We start from the raw sequence: 16,840 nt of genomic DNA, 5'->3' as shown, positions 1-16,840 counted from the left end.
GGATGCAAACTCTCAGCTCAAGCAATCGGTTCACACTTCAGGAGAGAGATGGCTCATATACAGAAACGGTGCGGCTGAGCATTATTACCAAACGCTGTGGCACAAGTACAGCCCAGGCACACTGAAACCGCTCGGGGCTTTCTTCACATAACGACCCACTACAATAATCTGGTCAAACTATTTGAATATCGTTGGCATACTTGAGGGGAGTGGGGCTGATTGGATCGCTCTTTCCAAGAGCCAGCACAGGCAGGATGGGCCGAATGGCCTCCTTCTGTGCTGCACCCACTCCATGATTTTCTGAATTCATCACTGATTCCCATTATCCCAACGCGTGTAACCTCTATAAGTACAGTTTCAAACTCTCAAACACAATTTTTTTTTGGTTAGGGCTGCAGCACACAAAGCATAAAACAAAACTTTTCGAAAGACGTGCATGAGTTATCGACATTTATGTGTTTCCTGTCGAATAGTAGAGCAGCCGGATGTTTCAAATTGATTGTGAGGAGATAAAAAGGTGAAATGTGGGCTGACACAGAATAGGGAAGTGTCTCTGTATTTCTTTTGTACATGGTACTATTCTCACTCAGGAAGTCAGGCGGGTTAGCAAGCACAACACATAACAGAAAACACGCCAAATTCTCCCGCCCCTCTGCATGCGAGGACGAGAGAGCACTCTTGCTGCTCTGAGGCTATTCATAAAATCATGAGATTGCCCGTCTATCACGGGAGAATCAGCCGGGCAGAGACCGAAGATCTGTTGGCATCGTCAGGGAAAGACGGCAGCTACTTGATCCGAGACAGCGAGACCATACCGGGGAGCTATTGCCTGTGTGTGCTGTGAGTATACAAACTTAAGAACTTGTTGGTAAATAAAGGTGGAGAGGGGAGTGAGTTTAAGTTTATTAATTGCCTGTTAAAATCCAACCACTTCGAGACAAGCAAGTGGCGAGGATCAGGAGGGTGGTGCTAACTCGGCGTTTGGCACTGAATTTTGACTCCGTGTATGGGAACGAAATATCGAACGAATGGAAAACGACGCAGGAAAATACAACTGGCCCTCTTGAAAGAAAGACTTGCATCGATAAAACGCCAATCACGACCCCAGGTCGTCCCAAAGCGTGATGTGCAGATCTGCTAAAAAAAGGTCACAGATCTGAAACGTGAACTCCGTTTTTCTCTCTCTGCAGATACTGCCAAACCTGCTGAGTATTTCCAGTATTTTCTGTTTTTATTTGAAGCGTAAGTCACTATTGTAGGAAACTCTATGGGAAGTTTATTTATTATACTGCCGCTTTCTTGAGTAGTCGACATCTGAGGTCAGCCCGACTACATTGAATGGGAGAAGTGCATTTGGAGTCTGCGGGACTTGTTTGTAAACAGTTGCGCCTCTGACCGCTGATTGCACCTCATTGAGGCGTGCCCAGGAGAATCCATCTCAGAAGTGTTATTGACTGGCCGTACGATGTCACATCCCAGTCATTAAATTAATCCCGGTGTGTGCAGCAGGTCCATGAACCGATCAAAATCCACCGTCGCGAACAAGGATTCGCAAGCTTGTAGGCATGAAGGAATCAGTTTCGTTGTCCAATCTCACAGGATCTAATTTTAGACGCTTGACAATATATATATTTTAAATCGAAGTTCAAGTACTACCTGTCTACTGCAGACGAAACTTTGATTATTTTCTCGTAAAGAGGAACTCTCGTGAATCGTTCCTTTTTTTAAAAATCAAATGTAATTCAGAAAGCAGCAGTGCTGACTGTATTAGTTATTAATACCTGTGTAAAGTACAATGATTCCTGCACCAACTCGATAAATCTAAATATGTGGACATCTTCTTTGGTCATTGGGTTATTAGGAGGTTACACAATTACTCTAGGTTTGAGACAGAGATTTGGATTAACTCCAACACTTAAACATTGCAGGTTTTTGTAAGGCTTTAAGCCCATTGACCGTTCCTAAATTTGTTAAATGTTTCACTTAAAAAAAACACACGCAGTCTTCCGTCCTGATCAATTTTTATTTCCTTCATATTAATTTACAAACCCCTAACTGACATCACAGGAAAGTTAGTTAAAAAATATGTAAATTACAATTAATGCCAAGGTCGAGCCTTCCTCCAATATTCAAAGTCATTAACGAAATTGATGTGCAAGGATCATTTTTTTAAAAATCCATTTTAATGTAGAGTTAAACCGCGTGGATAGTGCGCATATTTTCTTTTTGTAAATCGATTCCGCAGTTCGTCAGAGGAGAATTAGGGACAAGATGGAACAGGTAGTAAAACCTCTCCAATAAATATTTAAATCGTCTCCATTTTGGTGTACACCAGTCAAAACATTTAGCCTCGCATCCATCACGCTGTTTTGCAGCCTACCAAGAGAACCCCTTGAATATTCTGGTGCGAGTCAAGTTGTCTCGGCAATACATGAATACGCTAGCCTTTCAGCTATATAATAGGTTATATATAATATACGGTGTCTCCGGGGATGAAGTGGAAATTGAACCACGAGGTCGCTGAAAGCAAGCAGGGAAATTGCGTTAGCAAAAGTAACAATATTTCACTCCTCTCTTTGGGACCCTCAATGGCCACAGGGAATAGAAGGTCCAGGGAGAATTTGATAAAAAAAAGAAAATAAGAAAGCTTCACTTTCACAACTCGCCTTCTCGTTTAACAGCGGGCAGGGGCGGTCTTTTGGGTGCAGCTAAAACAAAATCCCAAAGATCTTCACAGCAAATTAAAACAATGATGCTTCGTTCGGGGGTCGAGTTCGAGACGTAAACACACACTTGCCAAAAGTACCAGGAAAACTGCGGAGAAATTCCGCCAAATATTGTACAACATTTTTCCGAATGAAATTCTTCATATCTGATCGGACCTGTTTCTCTTTATTTGGTCCTTTTCTTCCGTCTTTGATTGAACATTTTGTGAAATACACCAGACGTACTAAAAATTGACGCTTAATTTGGGAAGGGGATGTAAACAAGTCTCAGTCTCTATGTTTTAACTTGTTGAAGTTTAATTCACTCTATTGCTTTAACTTTAAAAAAAAACAAGTTTACTACTGTATTAAATAAAAACAAGAAATGCTGGAAATACTCAGCAGGTCTGGCAGCATCTGTGGAGAGAGAAGCAGAGTTAACGTTTCAGGTCAGTGACCTTTCATCAGAACTACTGTATTAGCCAGCTTGAAAACCCCAGCAAGTTACTTTAAAGGAAGAGGCTAAACAGCGAACGGATATTTGCATCAAACTTTCCCACCCGCATTTTAATTATACACACTGTAGGGTTGACTTTTGAAAGGTGACAGATTAGTTTTGATTCGCAAGCTATTTTTTTCCTAACTCTCTGTTGGGTCATGTAAAGACAGGATCTGTGTGTGTGTGTGTGAGGAGGGTGGGCAGTGTGGGTGGGTCGGGGGGGCCATAGAAACCCTTTGAAAGGAACGGAGGCGGAGCTACTTTCAAGCATGTTGCTATTTTCCCCAACTTCTCCGACACTCACGCTTGTTTATTGTAAACGAGATTTTAGACAAGTGTTAAGAACAGGGGTAAAGAAATATTCTTCCTGATTAGAGCCTGGAACTACCCACTCACAACCCCCGCCACCCCCTTCCTTCATTCGAGTTGTAATTGGATGCTCTGCAAAAACAACCCCCCAGCTCATTTGATCCAATGTTCTACGTGTCTAGCAATACACGGAGGGCAGGCATTAAACTGGTTGCTCCGGAACTCTGCTTTTCTGCCAGTCTGTCTGAGAGAGGGAGAGAACGGTTAGAATAGAACGAGGAGAGAATTCGATTTGTCGAAAATGCGACTTAACTTTAGTGGAGAATTTTACTCTTTGATGTTCCGTAGACCCTTGTAAGAAAATGAGATGGCGTTTAAGGCGTCCTTTGATCTAGACCCATGAAGTATTTTACATGTTAAGGACGTTTTAACTCATTTTCCTGTAACTGAGAGTTGAGATACAAAGCACAGAAGCAGAGAAGCAATAGTTCACAGGCATTATTAAAAGGGACGGGCACACAACTATCATATTTTCAAAATGCTTAATCGATCTTAGCTCGTGGCTTGCGCATTCCTTAAAAAAGTTCCTCTTGTCTTCATTTAGGGGGTTGAGGTAGACGAAGGGCAGGAGGTGGGGGCTTAGTTTGGGGGCATTTACAAGAGACCTCTCTTTTATTAATTGGTGTGTTATTTTCAAAATATCTTTACTTGATTGCAGAGAGCAATTTTCAGAGGGGATATCACTCCCCCGGGGTATAACTTCTTCTGGGCACCACTCTCTTGGGCATCACTCCATCTGGGCGCTTCCCTGGGCACCACTCCATCTGGGCGCATCTCTTGAGCAAACATACCCAGTATCCACAGAATCGCCCCCTTACCTGTTTGATGTCCCTGTTGTTTCCAGCATGTTGCTGTTTTTGTGCTGGGACTGAGGTTAACCAGAACAGCAGATGTATTATTTTAAATTATTATTATAGGACGGCATTAAAAAAAAGACAGTAGGTACAAGAATGTGCCACCGTCGCGTGATTTAGTTTAAGGTTTATACTGCCAATTTATAAATCAGCTTGAAATATTTCAATCTCAGAATCATTCCGAGGGTTTAAAATCTGTTCTTTGTATTAATACGAACAGTGGACCTTTTAAAGGGTCACATAATTATTTGAAGATTTGAGTGTCAGGAGCTTAGCTGCATGCTGAGCCGTGGTTTACCTTTTGACGCCTCTCATCAGCTTACCATTTTCCAAAACTTGTTCACCAATTCCGCTCGCTGCTCCGAAGTTTCTGTTTTCATGTGGTTCGGTTGAATGTGCATACAGATAGTTGTGGCGAGTGCTTTATTGTTTTGTGCTCACTGCTATTCCGAGCGTCCGCTGAACTAGACAAGAGCGAGTTGCTTAAAAGAAGTGAAAATGGAGCCAGCTAAAGAGAGGTGTTGCTCTTGCAGGTTGTACACAGGAACTGGTGCAAAAACAATTTCAACTTCAGATCAATGTAGCTCCTTTTCTAAAAATTACAGAGCACCAAGAAGTATTCCTTATTAGCTTGTGGGGCAAAATGCAGCAATTGTGAAACATATACAAAATGGGAGCAAAATACAGCGGATGCTGGAAATCCGAAATAAAAACAGAAAGTGCTGGAAATACTCAGCAGCTCAGGCAGCATCTGTGGAGAGAGAAACAGAGTTAACGTTTCAGGTTTGTGATCAACCCCGTTTCTCTCACCACGGAGTGTCCTATTCCCCATTTTGGATGGGCATCGGTTTTTAAAATGTTACTTGTTGGTTCCTTACTTTTGTTTTATTTCCAGGAATCAAACATTTGTTCATACTTACCGGATTTCTGAAACTTCTGGAAATTGGTCTATTCAGGTAAGGAATACAACCTGTTTAAATCGTTCGCAATACACTCAATTGCAGATCTAGGGGAGTTTGTCCATTCCACTGGCCCGACCAGCGGTAAAATAGAACGATATTTACAGAGAAAGATAGGTAGCTCAGAATCAAATAACAGAAGGGGAGAGTGGGCACCCTGTGAGCTCCCGGGTTGAATGAGGAATGACAGAAAAGCGCGACTTGTAAATCTACCTAAACTCTAAACCTGTGAAAACATCAACGAACTCAATAGTACCAGTGCATTATAGTGACAAGAAGTGACACATTTCAAAAGAGGAACACAATATTCCCAATTTTCTAAATGCGGAAAAAGTGAAAACACTTGACAAAAAAGCGGGAAGGTTACTTGTAGAAAACCTAGAGGAATGCAACCTGTTCAAATAAGCTCGCAGATGACACGAAAATTGGTGGTGTCATAAATAGTGAGGAGGAAAGCCTTAGATTACAGAACAATACAGATGGGCTGGTAAAATGGGTGGAGCAATGGCAAATGGAATTTAATCCTGAGAAGTGTGAGGTGATGCATTTTGGGAGGACTAACAAGGCAAGGGAATATACAATGGATGGTAGGACCCTAGGAAGTACAGAGGTTCAGAGGGACCTTGGTGTACTTGTCCATAGATCACTGAAGGCAGCAGCACAGGTAGATAAGATGGTTAGGAAGGCATATGGGATACTTGCCTTTATTAGCTGAGGCATAGAATATAGGAGCAGGGAGGTTATGATGGAGCTGTATAAGATGCTAGTTAGGCCACAGCTGGAGTACTGTGTACAGTTCTGGTCGCCACACTATAGGAAGGATGTGATTGCACTGGAGAGGGTGCAGAGGAGATTCACCAGGATGTTGCCTGGGCTGGAGCATTTCAGCTACGAAGAGAGACTGGATAAGCTAGGGTTGTTTTCTTTAGAGCAGGGAAGGCTGAGGGGGGACCTGATTGAAGTATCCAAAATTATGAGGGGCATAGATAGAGTAGATAGGACGCAACTTTTTCCCTTAGCGGAGGTGTCAATAGCCATGGGGCATAGATTTAAGTTAAGGGGCAGGAAGTTTGATGGGATTTGCAGAAAAGTTTTTTCACCCAGAGGGTGGTTGGAATCTGGAACACACTGCCTGAAGGGGTGGGAGAGGCAGGAATCCTCACAACATTTAAGAATTATTTAGATGAGCACTTGAAACGCATACAAGGCTACGGGACAAGTGCTGGAAAATGGGATTAGAAAAGATAGGCTTGATGGCCGGCACAGACACGGTGGGCCAAAGAGCCTGTTTCTGTGCTGTATAACTCTATGCCTCTATTGATGTTACCAGTGGGATTAATTAACCCTGACATTTGGCTCATAGTTTAAAGATGTTGTTAATATGATGCTCATATCTGGTGCAATTTTACAATTGAGCGAAGACACGAAGCACCCAGTCATTATGTTCCGTTATCATTTGTATTATGGACTTGTAGTACTGTACTTAATCTGCACAACCATAGTCTATATCCTTTAGGATGATGGTGGCATAGTGGTATTGTCACTGAGTAATCCATAGGCCTGGGGCATGGATTCACTCCCACCATGATAGCTGGTGAAATTTAATTAATAAATACAATTAATTAATTAAAAATATGGAATTGAAAGCTAGTCTCAGTAATGGTGCCATGAAACTACCATCACTTGATAGTTGTAAAAACATCTCTGGTTCATGAATGTCCTTGAGGGAAGAAATCTGGTGTCCTTATCTGGTCTGACCTGCAATTGACTCCAGACCCACAGCAATGTGGTTCACTTTTAACTGCCCTCTGAACTGGCCTAGCGAGTCACTCAGTTGTGATGGGTAATAAATTGTGTCCTTGCCAGTGATGCCCACATCCCATGAAAGAATTTAAAAAAAATACAACTACAAAGAACATGTGCCTATCCATACTAGAGGATTGTATTTAACAGCAGTCTGACTCTATGTTCCCTTTTACCTAATATACTAATTCCTGCTGTTTTACAAGTTTAGACTTCTGTGAGAATGCTTACCCCAGCCTCTCCATGTTGGTGACTGTGGAAAGCTTTTTCTGTCTCCACAATCAAGGCAGTTGCCTATTTCTTGGGGCTTTGTGCACTGACACGTGACTACACTCACGGGGGGATTTTATGATTAGTTTAAAGATAAAATGAAAGCTGGCCGCAAGTAAACTTGACAGCATCTGAACTTTGTTGCAGGATGTTTATACTAGACTCTGAGGTCGGCTGATGGTGTACTAGTAACAGGAAGAAAGCACTTGCATTTGTGTAGATCCTTTCACGTTCCCTGTACATTCCAAAGTCCTTCATGGACTAGTAGATTTTAAATGTAATCATTGTTTGGCAGGCCAAGGCGACAGACAATATGGAACAGCAAGATCCCACAGACACCAATTATGATAAATAGTCATCACAAAGATAATGTTTGGAAGCCCACACATGGACAGTAAAACTAATATTATGGACAAAAATATTAAGGGATAAGGGGCAAAAGTGGGTAGCTGAAATTAATTCCCAGATCAGCCATGATCTCATTGAATAATGGCTTGAGGGGCTAAATGGCCTGCGCCTGTTTCCTATACTCAGAATAAAAACTCCAGACCCTTTCAGTCCTGTTGTGGTAAAATTTGAATACAACGCACATGAACCCTTACCATAATCTACCAATGGAAAAGAGTTGGATATAGCAGGTGTATAATATTCCAACTCCAAACTTCAAAGTGACATGCTGGTTATAGATACAAAACATGTTATAAACTGAGAAAACCAAACATTTCTTGCCGGCTTCTTCTGACATGGAATTAAAAATTTACAGGTAAGTATAGCTCCTTTCTAATTGACCTCATGGATACACAAAGTTCCTTCCAAACAAGAGCAGTGGCCTTAAAGGGACAGGCCAATTTAAAAACAGCGATATCTTAGCAGCTAAATATCAGAACTGAACTTTTGATTACCTCAGAGCAATGCCATGGGAGATTAGCAAGGGTGTATATAAAAACCTTGCATCCAGTGTGTGTTTATTACACTTCTGATGGGTCACATTCTTCCTTCAATATCCTGGCCCCTTGTCAAGGACAGGAGATAGGATTCACAAGCAACTGCCAAGCTCCAGAAATTTTCTTCAACAGTGAACCTTGAACTGACTGCAGGTCTTACCCATTTAAAGAAATGAGTTGATGGTGACCTTAAAAAGATGGAGCAGGTTAAACATAGCTCAAATTTAGGAGCTAAACGTCAGTAAGGTGTTGCAGATAGCAGACATTCCTCCACCCACGATTACCGCAACAGATCAGTTAATGTCTTTTTTTTTGGTAAATGCTTTCAGTGTGGGTATAATTATTCAAGAGCTCTTTGCATTTGTGCCTGGTCATCTGAAAACCACAGCCAACTTCTTGTCAAATCAGAGTGTTTTCAGAGGTATTTAAATAGTGTGTCTATTAATAGACAGTGTGTCAACCAATAGATTGAGTTGGAATTAAGTTGTTGTAGTCATAGTCCCAAAAGAATCTCTCTCTATTAGAGCTAGTTGGTAATGTATAGCTTGAGAGGCACCACTCCTCAAGTACGGGGCAAGGCAAGGAGGCAGGCCTCCGTTAACTAGCACAACCAGTACAGAGATTGAACACACACTGTTGGAGCTTTACTACATCATACCTGAGCCATCCAGCCAACTGAGCTAACCAACCAACCTTCTTGAAAGAAATGAGATTTAAGTAACCACCACTACCAGAAGTCCCAATGCTAAAATAATTTGCATTTCTCTCCAATAATAAACAATCAGCAGTTCAGGCAGCATCTGTGGAGAGAGAAACAGAGTTAACTCATCATCGGTTCTGATGAACGGTCATTGGCCTAAAATGTTAACTCTGTTTCTGGGATGAATTTTATGCAGCTGGCAGAGGTCCTGATGTCAGGTCAGAAAGGTGCTGGGAACCCAACCTCAGCCGTTCTGGGGATTCCCGGCTGTACTTAACGGTGCTCGGGCAATTAACTGCCTGGCACCGGGGTCCCCCTCCTTAAAGGGATGAGTACCCACCTGCAGGAGCTGCTGGCCAATCAGAGAGCTGGCAGCTGTTTGTTCCCAGCAATGCCACTAGCAGAAGTGGCCATTGCTGGAACTGCAGTAGGTCCAGGAGCACTGGGAGCAGTGCTGGAGCCTTGAAGAGAAGATAATGGGGGGCGGGCTCGCCTGGGCCAACATTCTGCTGTCTGGACTGCTCTGGAGGAGACCTACAGTACTCATTTCTTGGTGGCTTCTTCTGACAAGAAGATAAAAATTTACAGGCAAGTACAGCTCATTCTAATTGATCTAATAGATACACAAGGCTACATCCAAACAAGAGCAGTGGCCTTAAAGGGACAGGCCAATTTAAACACAGCGCTATCCTAGCAGCTAAATATCAGAACTGAACTTCTGATTACCTCAGAGCAATGCCACGGGAGATTAGCTGGTGTGTATAAAAACCTTGCATCTAATGTGTGTTTACCACACTTCTGATGGCTCAAATTCTTCCCTCATTAACTTGGCCCTTCACCAAGGACAGCACGGGATGGGAGGGGTGGGGGGGAGGGGAAGGATTGCTGGAGCGGGGCAGCCTTTGGCACTGTGGGCCCTCTGTGGGCCATGGATTTCCCAAGCAGGAGGGCCTCTCCCCCCTCTTAATTGGCCACTTAAGGGCCTCAATTGGCCTCTGAGTGGGAAGGCCGTCCTTGACCGAACTTGCTTTTGACTAAACTGAATGGTGTCAGAAAGATAACGGGCACCCTACCTGCCACCTTCCCTTGCAACTTTATGCTTTTTTTTTAAGGTCAAGCTGTGTTACTTCTCACCTCCTTGTAGTAGACTGTCTGGTCTCTTCCCCATGGTGATCGCACAATGGCCCAGGACGTGGCTACTTCGCACCTTCTTTGTTTCAAAAGAAGACATTCAATTCTGGAATCTTTTAGAACGGGTGTAGGATGGGTTCAATTGACCCCTCTTAGCTTTGAAGATTTTCCATTGTCCCTGTCAGACAGTTTGAATACACAAAGGCCAAGCCTTTTTCTTCGGCAATCATTTTGGAGTATTGTTCTCTTTTTAAAAGAAAGGTTTATTTTTAAAAGACAAAGTCAGTTTTTATAACTCTTCCAATTTTGTTCATAATTGTTGTTCATAACTTCTTGTGTGCGTGACAATGCAATGATGCAAATTAACGTCGAAGCAACGGGTGCAGGTTAATATGGCATCACGATCTCCACGTCCATTTTTGGATTTAACAAATTTTGTCCCCTTTATATCTTGTTAACAAAACTGGTTGAATATCATAAGCAGTCCACTGTGACCCGCTACCCTCAACCCCATCAGCATGGCTTCATGTTACATGCACAAACCTTGCATCTAATTCTGGAAATAATAAATAAAAATTACTTGACTACTTCCAATTGGATTAATAATGATTTACTATCTCATTGTAATATTTAATCTTTGGTTTGCTATAATTTGGTGAAAGGTATTAAATACTTAATTACCACAGACTGAATACAGAGAGCCTGGCACAGTGCAACCTCATAAAGTCATGCTGATTCAAACCATAAATCACTAAGCAGCAGAAATTTAAAGGCTCTCAGTTCATACCTATCGCTTCTAGTGGGAAACTGATAAAATCACACATTAATTTCTTGTTCGATTTCACATTTTTCTTGATTTTTTTTTGAAAAATAAATTTACAATGTTTCAGTAATGATATTGCATTTTATAGGTTGAAGATATACTTCAGTAATACATATTGTTTCAATTTATATCTGTACAGACCTGACTCTTCAGCTGTGAACATCTTCTAATAAGCAGAAACTGATCCTATTAATGCTGAAAGGGTCTTTAAATGACAGATTAAAGATTCTGTTAAACCGTGAACAGAAATGAGTGTTTTAAATATTATTCTTGCCCCACAGCTTAGTTTCAAGGCCTGAAGTGTTCAAAATGATATGTTAAATTCTTTTCATAGTGTTGCTCAATTGGAATTCAAACCAAATTAAATCCTTCAAATAAATCTTATTTCAAAGAAATTGCCTCCATTTTTATAGAGACCAATGCATTAACTCAGTGCTAAACACTTCAGCATTTTGTTCCTTTCCAAATCACAACTGTTCTCACAATCACTCCTCCCAGGTTGTAGCAAATATCCCAATTTTAAGCCGATTTTATGCTTTCGTGGAATTCAATTTACCACACATACAACCAACAGGTTCAACATTTTGCTCAGAAACAATTTCTAAAATGTGGAGGGACACAGATTATTTATACTTTGCCAGTCTGCTTCTTTTAATTTATTCTGGGGAACCCAGGCCCTATTTTAGACCAAAACAAATTATGTTTGGAGCTTTTATTCAGTCTCTGTCCTTACACTCAATCGCTGAACAATGTGGATGTTTAGCGCCTTTTTTGGGTGCTTCGAGAGGCCTTAGAGGTCCAAAGTGGTGTCCGAGGCTCATGCACACGTCTGGTGTGAGTTGCGCTGGATGCCATATTGGTGAGGAGTTAGCACGCTTGCAGTGATTGTCCACTGGAAGTATATAGAGTAGGCAGCGCTTCCGTTTTGAAACTCTATGGTCCAGCTAACACTATTTTCACTGACTGATGTTCTAATTGTACAAGTATTTGGTGCTTTCTAGTGTTCTTTAAAATTTTTAAAGTCTACAGGGTGTGGTGTGGCAGGTGCTGAACAACTTTGTCTTGACTTCAAGCTGCTCGGAAACATGGGTGCAGTAGCCTGAATTCCCCTTGGAATACAGCATGACTTGGAGGATGAGCAGAGGAGAAACAAAGCAGGACAAGCTGCTGAAAGAGAGAGGAGGAGGAAGGGGAGAAGGGCTCTCAATAAGAGTTGTATTTGTCCAGGGTGTTCTGGGAACAATTCTCCTATCTGAACCTCAGCAAGGAAAAGTGTGCCAGACATCTCCACTTCAGTTAGGCTGTCCTCACTGAAATCTGCCGCCTACTGCAGGGCAAGGACCACATTGCCAGTGGCTGTGAAGGTTAATGTGGTGATGAACTTTTATGCATTTGGTTCCTTATAGGTTGGAGCAAGTGATATTTACAATATTCCCCAGTTTTCCATCCAATGTTGCATAAGGGACTCTGTATTCCCAGAGCGGAATTTTATGCTCTCAGGATATTAGTGTGAGTCAAGACCATTTCTGGGTCCTGATCCCATTCTGGCTGTCAGGGCACCTGCCTGGGAGATCTTCCTAGAGGTGGCCAATTAAGAGGCCACTTCTGGATCTGCTGTCAATTAAGGATGGTGGCTGGGTTTCTGAGGCTGCAGGCCCAACCAGAAGCAGCCCTATTGGCAGGTGTGGGTGCTGCCGCTGCAGGACGGGGACTGTGAAGGCACCTCCATCTTGAGATGCCCTCTGAAGAGGTATTTACTTAAATAAACCCCTCCGCAGGATGGCCCACCAATCAATGCTGCTCCGGTGGGGTGGGGTGGGGTTTGAGTGTAGGAGGCTTCGCGGGCACTTCCCCGGCCAGCTGCTTAACCCTCAATGGGGAGGCCTGTCCGCTGCTGGGAAGATCCCGGCAGTGGCCCCAATCAGCCCACAGATGGGTACAATTACACTGATTGATGACTCGCTGCTACTGGGTGGGTAGTCTCTGCAGTTGATGATCCTCCTCTGGCAAGATTGCCCGGAGGTGGGAACATGTCGGCCCATTGACTCAAAGCTTATTTCTCTGATATTCCTAATGGTCCTGCCTTCAAGCCTGTCCCCCTCGAGACTGGGAAGGTTATGCTCCAAGAGAGCTAAATACACTTCATTCTCTCTTCCCAGCGAGAAGCAGGTGGAGCAAGCATGCGTCTTTGTGAGGATTGCAGTCTTCCCCATGGTGCAGGGTGCCACTGACTGCTCCCAGGTTGCTTTACGGGCACCTTATGTCAATTCTGAGATGCAAAGGAAAAAGATCTCACTCCCTCAATGTCCAGCTGGTGTGCGACCATACACACAGCGTATCATGCAGGTCAATGCCTGGTATCCTGGCAGCAGTCATGATGCTTTCATTCTGCGTCAGTCCGCTGTGCAGACTGCATTCGAACCAACGCAACAAATCAGAGGGTGGCTATTGGGTGACAAGGACTATCCTCTGACAACATGGCTGATGGCTGCAGTGCACAGCCCATGCACACATGCATTCAGCGAGTTCCATGTTGTCCCATGAAATGTGATAGAGCAGATCACTGGAGCACTGAAACAATGCTTCTGCTGCCCAGACAGCACTGGAGGAGCCCTGCAGAAACTGGCAGAGTGCGTCAAGTTTTGTGGTGTTCTGCTGCATGCTGTGCAACCTTGCCACCAGCTTTTTTCTTATCATCATGGGATGTGGGCGTCGCTGGCCAGGCCAGCATTTATTGCCCATCCCTAATTGCCCTTGAGAAGGTGGTGGTGAGATGCCTTCTTGAACCACTGCACCCTCAGTGTTCTTAGGAAGGGAGTTCCAGGATTTTGACCCAGCGACACTGCAGGAACAGTGATATAGTTCCAAGTCAGGATGGTGTGTGGCTTATACAGCAATCAGCTGAAGAGCAGGAACAGGAGGAGGAGGAAGAAGAGGAAGAGGTAGAGAGGAGGCAACCTAGACAGCCCTTTTCTGCTGGGCTGTCTGTGAGCAACTCATCCGATGGCAGTACCAGTAAATGCAACTCCAATTCCCCATTCGCAACAGTCTCACACCTTACCTTCCCTGTGTTATTCACCATTACCTCGTCCACTTGGCCACAATACAAAAACACCAGCAACACAAAATCAACATTCGAAACCAAAATTAATCAAAGCATACGATATTGCATGCTAACATCAACTAATCACCATTGTGCATTCCCTTAGTGCCCATCTTTGCCTGGGTGCCTTTGCCTGTCCTAGTGCTCCTACATAGTGCTGCAGCATGGGTGATAGAAGGCTGTTGTCTTTCACTGGGGGAGATTTTAGATGGCTTTGGAGGATGACCTTGAGCAGCTCTGGGCCTAGAAGACCTGGATTTGGGCTATACCATCTTACCATGAGCAGCAGTAGTCTGGGCTGGCTGGCTGACAGGAACAGCAGGGACACTGGTGGAGTGGCAGTGGTGGGAGCTCAAATGCTTCACCCTGAGAGAGGACAGCAGGTTTGTCCTCCATGGAACCACTGCCAGCTCCTCTGCAATCTTGGCAATCTGCTGGAGGACAGATTGCTGTACTGCTGTGACACCCTGTAAGCCCCTTTGAACACTGATATCCTCAGCCAAGATGGCAGCAAGCTGACCTTGCATGACAGAGTCTGAGTTTCCACTGAATCACCCAGAAATTGGATGACTTCTGCATGTGCTGCAACAGAAGCTGAGACATCAGCCAATCTTTGTGCAAAGCTGGTGCTGAATCAATCCATGCTCCTGGAGATTGCATGCAGGCTTTCTGGCAGACCTGCCAATACATCAAGCATTTCAGTGTGCATAGCCATCGGTTGTCTTCTGTAGCCTGCCACATCGAAGTCCTCATCTGAGTCAACTGCAGTAGAACCCATGTGTGACCTCGCCTTCCAGGGAGCTAGCACCTGCGCTACCCCTTTCCTTTGCCTTGACAGCAGCCACTCATGCCCGTTATTTCACCATGTGCAGATCCCGCTTCTAAATGAGCCTCCAAAATTACACCCAGTGTCAGCATATGAGCTGGTAGCTGCGAGTGTGAGATCAGTGATGGTTGTTTCTTCATCATCACTGTCTTCCTGCTCTTCCACCTGAAAAGAAGAGGCACAAGGGTAGGATTGTGGTGAGGGGTGTGGGTGGGAACATAAGATATGCAATGATTATATCATTTGCCAGGTGAGGAGAGGGTCACAGTCGTCCCCTCTTGCTCCTCCGTGACAGGCTTTATTCCTTTTAAACCTTGTGCTTACCACTTCAGTGAGTGTTTTACTTTTTTCTTTTACTGTGATTGTGAAAGAACCAATTGGACAGGTTTTCTTGAGTTTAAACAAGAAAGAGATAAGTTTATTATACTTAACACTCAAACCCGATTTAAAATACGCTACATGTTCACACACACATTCACACGAGAATCACACACACACACACAAATAGAGTACAAAGGGAAAAATCGATTTGGTGGTTGGATTAAAGTCCAGAATAAATGGAATTTCAATACAAAGTCTGTGAAATGGATGATCCAATAGTCCTCTGGCTGAAGCTGTATTCTTGAAGTCCTCGCTGGTGAAAGTGCACTTTGCCTGGCTTGCTTTGCTCAGAATTTTCCTGAAGGCAGAATTGTAGTTGGCTCACTTCCCCTGGTCGCTGGCTGTAGCAGTCTGTAGGCTTGGAGGGTCCCTCAGTCGCAGATGGTTTTAAAACTTGATGTTTTCTGGGGAGAAAGAAAGGGAAGCAGCAGCCTCATCTGCTGTTGCAAACTCAGTTAGTGCTTGTCTCTTTGTAACAACTCTTCTGTTTATTCACAGATGGACAGACGCTCACATGGTTCTCTCAATCCCCTTTGTTTTTAATAAGTCCAATGTCTAAAACTCAAAAATTTTCTCAGGTAGGGTTGTCAGGGTTTACCCCCTGGAGGGACGTCTCCATTCATGAATGCCTCGAGATGATTTGGAATGTCCCGCTAATGAGGGTGATCTGGCTAATCTACTCAGTTAACCAAAGCATTGTTCTGTTTGGGCTTCTTGTTAGTCTTTTTGTCTCCAGTTCAATTTCCTGGTATTTCAGATGCAAATTGCAGTGGCCATCTTGGCTGCTACTTTTTTAAAAAAGTTAACTTGTAGGATTTTTTCCATTCAAAGTCTAATGAAGTTTCCAATCGAAGAAATTAATATTTCTCATTTGCCATATAGGGTTTTCTTGACAGCAGCTTGTAAATCAGAAGAGATTGTGGGATGTGAGCAGGAGGATTAGGTAGCAGGATATTGTCGTATTGATGGTTTCAGCCCCATCCTTAGTCATGGTCTCAGCGATGACCACTCCAACAATGGCACCTACCATCTCCTCCATCAGGGTATGGACATGCAGACGCACTTGTCCCCTGCCAGTTAGATCCTGCTGCTTCTGGCTATTGATGGCCTCATCGTGCAAGAGAGAGAGGAAAGTGCATCAGTGAGTGTGATGCAATGTGTTTGGGTGATGTCACTGTCATGGTTGAATAGCTGGCAATGTGTGCAAGCTGTGAGGTGTGGGTGTGAGGCTTGCAGCAGTGCTAAGTGTGCGTACGTGATGTGAAGCTATGACTGTATGAATGCTAAGTATGAGTCCTAATTGTTAGATATTGTTAGCAGGTGAGTGATGGGGATGTGTTGCATTGAGCAGTGTGTGAAGCTAGTGGTGCAGTTAGTGGGATATGGCATTTGAAGATGCCGTCACTGACCTTGACCACTCGTGTGAGGTCTTTGAACTTTTTGTGGCACTGCAGGTCCTGGGGACTTTTTTTT

The 16,840-nt window shown here is 43.6% G+C and overlaps 1 protein-coding gene across 1 annotated transcript in view; it reads left to right on the top strand.

Moving 5' to 3' along the window:
* The first annotated feature begins 571 nt into the window (after positions 1 to 571).
* LOC137371159 (SH2 domain-containing protein 1A-like) overlaps positions 572 to 16,840 on the top strand; it is a 74,746-nt gene continuing 58,477 nt past the window's right edge. Inside the window, exons 1-2 of the mRNA XM_068033219.1 lie at positions 572 to 840; positions 5,323 to 5,383. Of these exons, the coding sequence (XP_067889320.1) occupies positions 707 to 840; positions 5,323 to 5,383 (195 nt within the window). The 5' untranslated portion in view covers positions 572 to 706. The remainder of the gene's footprint in view (positions 841 to 5,322; positions 5,384 to 16,840) is intronic.

Source organism: Heterodontus francisci, chromosome 6, assembly GCF_036365525.1.
Source record: "Heterodontus francisci isolate sHetFra1 chromosome 6, sHetFra1.hap1, whole genome shotgun sequence".
Taxonomy (NCBI): Eukaryota; Metazoa; Chordata; class Chondrichthyes; order Heterodontiformes; family Heterodontidae; genus Heterodontus; species Heterodontus francisci.
The sequence above is the reverse complement of the archived record's forward strand: the minus strand, read 5'-3'. Positions and strand labels throughout refer to the sequence as shown.